Below are 8,032 nucleotides of genomic sequence, written 5' to 3' on the forward strand. Positions count from 1 at the left end.
GTAAACATGGTGTGGGGGGGGGGTCTAAATTACATTATATTTCATTTAGCTGACGCTTTAATCCAAATTACTTGCCCAAAGCAGAATTCATCCTTAACATGCAGTTTCTAAGATGGCTTTGTGGTGGTAGTTGTGTATTTTAACTTCCTCGCACGGTTTTTGTTCATGTAAAAGTGGTTAATTGGTACTTTGTGCTGCAGAGAGTGATCGGATTAGGGGTCAACTTGTATTTTGAGTTCTTCTTCTCGTGTCCCTCCGCCTCTTTGATCGCACCGTCTCAATAACAGCACTGACTCTGATCTTCGCGCCACATTGTTGCTGCGCCACTCATGACGTAACGTCTCCCGAACACTCTCAGGCACGCCCATCTTTCAAAATCCTCTAACGCGCTGTGATTGGTCGCCCGTAGTCTCGTGACCAACGGTCGCGGGAAGCTCTTTGCCACGCGCGTGATAGGAAGAGGCTAGTTCTCGGCTCATTCAAAGTTTAGTGTAAACATAGGTTTGGGTTTTTTTGCGGAAAGACGTGTTTGCGTTTCGGTGAACTCATCGCAAGGAGGTGACGGACACCGATACTCGACTGGACCGGGAGGTTTCTAGTCTACCACCGACTTTGGACGTTGCGCTCACGGTGGAAACAAGCTAACTCCGGGGCTACTTCTCAGCGCTTGATGGGCGTGTAGGAAATAGCAGACACGCTAACTTTTTCCTACGATGTTAACGGACATTTAAGCGCTTCGTCGTAGTTTGTTGTCATTTTTAGTTCGATACCTTGACTTTAAGGTAGTTAAAAGCGGAAATAGGTTTGGGTTTTCGGTCGGAAACGCCACTACCACCGTAGTGGAAGTCCAACCGCGTGTTTCACCCGTCGACGAAGCCGGGGTTTAAACCCTGATCATGTCGAGCTACAGTCTCCATCGGCACGGATCCCCCTCTCCGAAGACTGGGCCGATTCGGCAAAAACTACAGTTTACATCCAGCGACGGAGAGGACGAGCCCATTGAGGATGCTAACAACAGTACTGGAGGAGAGTCCGGCTTCACGGAGATGGATTCCCCGATGCCCGTGCGACGAGACACCGTCGATAAACGGCTGGCCGGCGGCAGCAGCCCCTTGAACCAGTCCGGCGGGGACGACGACGTGGAGCTGTGGGATGAGGAGAGTTTCGGCTCACCGTCTCATCTGCGGTCCCTGACCAGCGTCCTCTTCGCCAACTGTTCGCCGTCACCGAGGAAAGGCTCCCGGCTGTACGGAGGCTCACCGGAGCGGTCCTACGTCCAGGACGACGGGGAAGGATCCAGCTCCCCGATCCCAGACTGTCCGGACACACCTCCACACAAAACCTTCAGAAAACTCCGGCTTTTTGACACACCACACACACCAAAGGTTAGTATTTGTCTGTGCATGCTTTAAATCATCGTTCAATCATCCCGAGAGACTAATTTATCGAGAATCAGTGGCATGTTTTACACATGTTTTGCACGGGCCGCAGATCAGGCTTTGGATAACAGCTTGCATGAGCTCACACGCAACTCATGGTAGATTTCCTCAGATGTCTTAAAGTTACATCTACCAGTTTGCACTATTGGCTCTTTTCAGGTGTTCGGGAAATTAAACAAGCAACACCAAGCGCATACAAGTGTCTGTGTCGGTTAACGATCAAGTGGCCCACGTACTGTATATCTGTAATCATTGCATAATACTTTGACTGTAGTCAGCCGAGCAGATGGATTGTTTTATGCCTGGGCATGTCTTTATCCGTGATTTCTGCATTGCACAGCACTCTTTTAAACACCAAAGTTTAACCCAGATATTCCTCAAAACCTTATTTTATTATCGCATACCAGTTTGTTAACTAGGTTTATATCTAATCATTGAGTCAAGTAGTCGTCTTTTCCACGTCTTAACTGTCTGTCTCTGTTACTGGGCTCAAATTAACAAAGCAATAAATCTGTCTTTTTCAGAGTTTGCTGTCCAGAGCCAGGGGCTCCGGCCCAGGATCCTCCAGCAGGAGAGTTGCCCTGTTCAAGAATGTGGAGCCTTCAGCAAAGTCAATCACTGACGGCAGCAGGAGACAGCAGACCCCTCTGGTCAATTTTAACCCTTTCACCCCGGACTCCCTCCTCATCCAGTCCGCCACTCAGCAGAGGAACAACAGGAAACGGGCACACTGGAATGAGTATGTTGCTCAGATGTTCTCACACTGATACTCATGTTAGAAATACCATTGTTCTCGGGTGTCTAGTAGTTGCACGTTAAAAAACCTGCTGATTCTCCAAAGGGGAGGTATGAGTAGACCAGCTGCAGTCAATATGTTGTATGCACACTTTCCATCCTGTTGCTTTATAACTAAACGACTTTACACATTTGTTATTGCAGTCAGGAGACGGTAGTTAACCACAGATACTAAGGGGCATTGCACACCTTTAACCACCATCTTGTACACAGATCAAACCTATTGTTATAATAACCAAAAAACGTTAAAGCCGTTGACTGGGGCCAGACTTTTTGGCTGGGAACCAAGACCTCATGGTTACTGGTGAACTCTGCCATGTGCTTGTGAAGCCCACAGTGCTGCCCCCTGCTGTATAGAATGTTAACCCACTTTTGTGTTTGATCTTACAGCTCATGTGGTGAAGACATGGAGGCAAGTGATGGTGAAGGAGAGGAGGAAGCCCTCCCACCTTCCAAGGTAATTAAATGTTTTTTATGATTGTATGCATTAATGACATACAGTGATATAGACTTTTACACTTGCATGCAGGGAGTTTATTTATTTAAAATCATTAGAAGCTTTTTGTTTCATCCAATTTTTTGTTATTTTATTTTATTAATCAGAGCCTATACAAATTATTTATTGAAAAACACCCACAAAACAATTCAGTTTAAAAGATACATGTAATTATTATAAATAAAGAATTGTATAGACTCATTGTATATATTGAGCAATAGTCACTGTAGCTCCAGGTACAACAAGTAGAAACAGTTAAGGCTTTAAATCATTTCATATGTAAATTGACTAAAACCAGTTCACTAAGAAAACCTGTTTATTTATAGTGGTTATGCTAAATAGCCACTGTGAAGCAGCAACAGTACAAGCTTCATGACAAAAAAGACTGAATTTAAAAACTAGTTCTTCAAAATGTTCATGTTTTGATAAAGCTCTCCATCTGCCTGCAGAGGATCACCATGATGGAAAGCAACATGATGTCCCGGTACGCCTCAGAGTTCCTCGAGCTGGAGAAGATTGGCTGCGGGGAATTTGGTGCTGTGTTCAAGTGTGTGAAAAGAATCGACGGCTGCATCTATGCCATCAAGCGATCGAAGAAACCCTTGGCAGGATCAATAGATGAGTATGTTGAAAAACTCTACATATTTAAAATTTTAAGTTATCTTCTTTTGATGAGTCGTTAACTTAAATTTATTGGCCATGCAATAAAAGCTGTTTACCTTGTTTGAGGCATCCTTTTTCGTTTTCACTACAAAAGCCTACATCAGATGTAAATTGATTAAAACAATCTGTTCCCCTCCTCCACAGACAGAACGCCTTACGGGAGGTGTATGCCCACGCTGTGCTGGGTCAGCATCCCCACGTGGTGCGGTACTACTCGGCCTGGGCCGAGGACGACCACATGCTCATTCAGAACGAGTACTGCAATGGAGGTACGCTGTCAGACGTCATTGCAGAGAACTACAGGCGGCTCAGCTACCTGTCGGAGCTGGAGCTGAAAGATCTGCTTCTACAAGTCACACGAGGACTCAAGTACATCCACTCTACATCTCTGGTGCACATGGACATCAAGCCCAGTGAGTATATAAGAAGAAAAGTAACCGTTTATAGATTTGTATAAAGTCAGAAATTGCCAGCTGAAATCAAGTCTGTGAGGTGACACTAATGTAAGGAGGGTTTCATGGTTCCTTGAAATGCGTTTGAGTTTGATGCTGAGAAAAAAGTACTTGAATATTAAAATTTTGTATAAAACCAAAAATAAATATGTTATGTTAGCAATTGGTTAATAATTCCAAATGTTCTGCTTCATATCCAGTCCCACAAATCAATCCCTGTTGGTTTTTATTGATATTGTCTTTCATACAAGTCTGTGAAGAGACCAGACTCTTCACGTGAAGGGTTTTCTGGTCAGAAACTAACAGAAGCATTAATGTCTTGTTCCTAGGCAACATCTTTATTTCTCGGAAAGCTGTAGCGAGCTGCGATGACTGTGATGATGAAGATGGTCTGGTCACCAGTGCTGTCTACAAAATTGGTAAGATGCTCTCACAGTTCTTGTATAATGACTTCCTGCACTTGAATCTTTAATCTTTAACCGATTAATTTTGTATTTATACTCAGAATTGGGTGGTCATCCTTGCATCTAAAATCTATTTTGTATGTGCTTGCTCTTCAGGTGATCTTGGTCATGTGACAAGAGTAAACAATCCCCAAGTGGAGGAGGGTGACAGCAGATACCTGGCCAATGAAGTTTTACAAGAGGTTTGTAATCCTGCATACAAACTCCTTTTGAACCAGTAAAGCTTTAAACAAGGTCCTTAACTTGTTTGTTTTTTTTTTTGTATGTAGGACTACACTAACTTGATGAAGGCGGACATCTTTGCGCTTGCTCTGACTGTTGTCAGTGCCTCTGGGGCCGAGCCTCTTCCCACCAATGGAGACAAATGGCACGAGATCCGAAAAGGAAAACTTCCAGCCATCCCTCAAGTGCTTTCTTCCGAGTTTCTCAGCCTCCTCAAGGTAACAGCCAACAAGTCTTAGATCTAAATATTTGAAATTCTGTCTTTTTAATCCATTAGATTGTTTTAGATTTACACCTTAAAGAAAATGTCTGAAGTGTTTATTTCCCTCCCTGTCATGACTGTCAATGTCTTTTCTGCCATGTCATTAACAAACTGATAAATATAGAAAGAAATCTACTGTCAACTATAAAAACAAATGCGCAGAATGTCTTGCTGATTAATTACTTGTGTAATGTACATGTTTATGTCTTGCCTTAATTTCTGTAGGGAGATGACTTTGTGCCTATGTTTCTTTTTCCATTGCCGTTCAGTAGCTTTTCTTTCTGGCCTAATCTTGTAGTTTTTTTCTTGTACTTCAGCTGATGATCCACCCTGATCCAACAAGGAGACCATCAACTTCTGAGCTCATCAAACACCCAGTGCTTCTCACCGCTGCCAGAATGAGTGCTGATCAGCTCCGGGTCGAACTCAACGCTGAAAAGTTCAAAAACGCACTGCTACAAAAGTAAGTACAGGGCACTCAGGAAAATTCCCTCTGAGGAAAAGATTGTTACTGTTGTCCTTGTGGCCACTAGACTACATGAGGCATCAACTGTGCATATACTCCTCCAAGTGAACCAGACTCCGACTCTACGTGTCTGTTTACGCATTTGTTAGAGATCAGAATAAGACTGAAATTACAAGAAAAATTAACTGCTTATGTAAACACATCAATGTTTCCGTTAAACGTGATTATGGTAAAATTCCGGCCTAATCCCAAAAAGCTTTTTCAGTGTATTAAACTTAGACCCACACTAGTGTTGGTTGATATTTATTTGTCTTTCTGAAAAGGTGGTACTGATTTATATATTGAAAAAATTATCAATATATTTACATCAACAGTAATCTAATCAAGTAGTTTGATAATCAATCACTGAAGATTTTCACAAGCAAATATGACAGATGTTCAGTTGTTGGAGCCTCTTGTATCTGAACTCTTTTGGGTTTTTGGCATTAATCAGGGAAATAAAAAACTGATTAATCTATATAGTAAGATTGAAAATATGCATCCTTGATTCAGTTTAAGAAAGAGTTGTGGTGTCATTAATGCTCACCTGTATGTGTTTGTCTTCCCCAGGGAGCTGAAGAAGGCCCAGATGGCCAGGGCTGCAGCAGAGGAGAAGGTTCTGTCCACCGACAGGGTCCTGACCCGCTCCACAGTCCAGTCCAACCCCAGAACCTCCAGACTTATCGGAAAGAAGATGAATCGGTCGGTCAGCCTCACCATCTACTGAGACTTTAATCCAACCTGACAGGAAGGTAGCTCATGGACCTTTACTCGGGCCGTTCAGTTGAAGTGGTCTTGTTTTTCTTATCGGAGGTTAAATCCGGTCGGTCAAGGTGTTGGGCTCCGCGGCTCAACGGAAGCTGTAGACTTTTGCCACACCGAACTTGAACTCATCTCGATAGACTCTCATTGCCAACATAGTTCAGCCTTTTTGCCAACGAACTTTATTTGGAAAAAAAAACTCATTCCTCAAAGGTAGTTACTTTACCTTTACACTCTGTCATTCCTTAAGTTTGCATAGACGTCGGTGTCTCTCTGTGTCTGCCCTTGCACTTCCCTCGACAAAGCCGAAGTCCGTTGGCAGCGCAACAAAGCTGCAGTGAAGCTCTCTTCAGTGTGAATGTACTTGCCGTCGCCGTGTGCACCTTACTGCCTGTCAAAAGCCTGATGCTGGGTATCAGAGGGTCTGAGAACTGATGATTTCTGTGTCTGTAATGGAGCACTTTGGAGGCAAAACGTGGAACTTCCCACGTTGCATTTTTTTTGTTTAATAGAAAAGAAAAACCTGCTGCTATTGATGTTTTGTATGTATCAGGGTTTGGCCAGTTTCAGGTTGGATTGTTCTCGAGGTCATTGGCTCTTATTTTGAAAGTAGCAGGAGTCCATCAGCCCTTCCCTCATATCACACCTTTTCTTTTTTCTGTTTGGATAAAAAAAGGACTCGTGGCATTTAGGAAAATAATCTTGAAGTACCAAACCCGGTGATTGAAATCATCTGTGAGGTTAGAATGGTTCCATGTTGTGATTTTTCCCTGTTGATTGGTGCTGCCAACCCTGCCTTGTAGCATTGCAACAATCATCATCCTGTTTTTTTGGATTCTCGTGTATTCTGTCCTTTTTTTGTTTTTCTCATGCCGTCATTCCCATGAGGCTCTCCTTCACTTAGAGAAGTATTCATCTCTTTGTTCTGTTAAACTCTAACACACAAAACTTTTTGTTGTAACATGTACATATGTTCTTTTAATAAAGTCTCTCCTACACTCTTCTCTGTTTAGTGTTTATTTGTGGTGCTGAGGGAATATTGTCAGATTATATTATACAGTTTCCTGCAGTTTCGACTTCAATCACTTGGTAAAGATTATTTCTATCTGCAGTGTTTGAACTACTTGTACAGGTTTGTTTTAGAGTTGAAACAAGATAGATGATTAATTACAAGAACGACCAATACAGTGCCAGTTCCTCAAAAGTGACCAAAAATGTCTTTTGGGTTTTGATGTTTGCACAAAACAAGCAATTGTTAAGGGGATTAGCAGGGGCTGTTAAATTGAATTAAAGAGTCATTCATTACAAGAAGTGATAGGGGAATTTAAAAACTAATTTGCAGATTTGTTTAGCTTTGAAAAATGTCAAGATGATTTTATTTGTTACGGTTTATACAGTTAGTCATCCAGTACATCAAATTAATGTTAGCAGTCGATAGAGAGATGATCAGGCCATAGATATTCATAAAATATGAATATATATATTTTTTTTTATTAGGAGTTTCAATCTTTTGTTGTAAACATTTTTTCACAGGAAGTGGTTTCAGGTAGTTGATGCTTGTGCCTCGTTTTTTGCATTGAACCACAAACACCTTGAATCACCTGTCCTGTTCCCTGAGACTGATTTATATTGTCCTGTCTTGAGCATGAAATTTACACTGATCTCATGATCCTGTATAATGTCAACATGCGTGTGAACAGGGGCCTTGCAATAGACAAAGCAGGCACCAATTTTGTGAGGGCTCACTTAAATTCTACGATCAGCCATTTACAGGAGACTGGAACTGACACTGTGGTTCCAAAACCCTCAGCACACAAGGTTGGAAATCTTCAGAGGTTTGTGTGGGTATGATGGGCCTGGGGTGGTGGTTAGGGTTAGCTGCTTTACTATGTGCACAGCATGCAGTCCAATATAACAACCCATTCAAGTTCATTTTGTATTGACGTTTCCTGTTGTCATTTTAGACAAAGTT

The 8,032-nt window shown here is 42.3% G+C and overlaps 1 protein-coding gene across 2 annotated transcripts; it reads left to right on the forward strand.

Annotated features, from left to right (window-relative positions):
• The first annotated feature begins 249 nt into the window (after positions 1-249).
• wee1 (WEE1 G2 checkpoint kinase) lies at positions 250-7,063 on the forward strand. 2 transcript variants are annotated; one of them, XM_035156472.2, is made up of 10 exons: positions 250-1,385; positions 1,964-2,178; positions 2,625-2,691; positions 3,162-3,352; positions 3,538-3,806; positions 4,175-4,264; positions 4,406-4,491; positions 4,579-4,749; positions 5,111-5,256; positions 5,869-7,063. In XM_035156472.2, the coding sequence occupies exons 1-10, from the start codon at positions 897-899 to the stop codon at positions 6,023-6,025; spliced, it is 1,881 nt and encodes a 626-aa protein (XP_035012363.1). In that variant the 5' UTR covers positions 250-896; the 3' UTR covers positions 6,026-7,063. The 2 variants fall into 2 exon arrangements, with proteins under 2 accessions (XP_035012363.1, XP_035012364.1); XM_035156473.2 differs by having other exon boundaries at positions 252-1,385; positions 3,180-3,352.
• Positions 7,064-8,032: the final 969 nt, after the last annotated feature.

This window comes from Hippoglossus stenolepis, chromosome 5, assembly GCF_022539355.2.
Source record: "Hippoglossus stenolepis isolate QCI-W04-F060 chromosome 5, HSTE1.2, whole genome shotgun sequence".
Taxonomy (NCBI): domain Eukaryota; kingdom Metazoa; phylum Chordata; class Actinopteri; order Pleuronectiformes; family Pleuronectidae; genus Hippoglossus; species Hippoglossus stenolepis.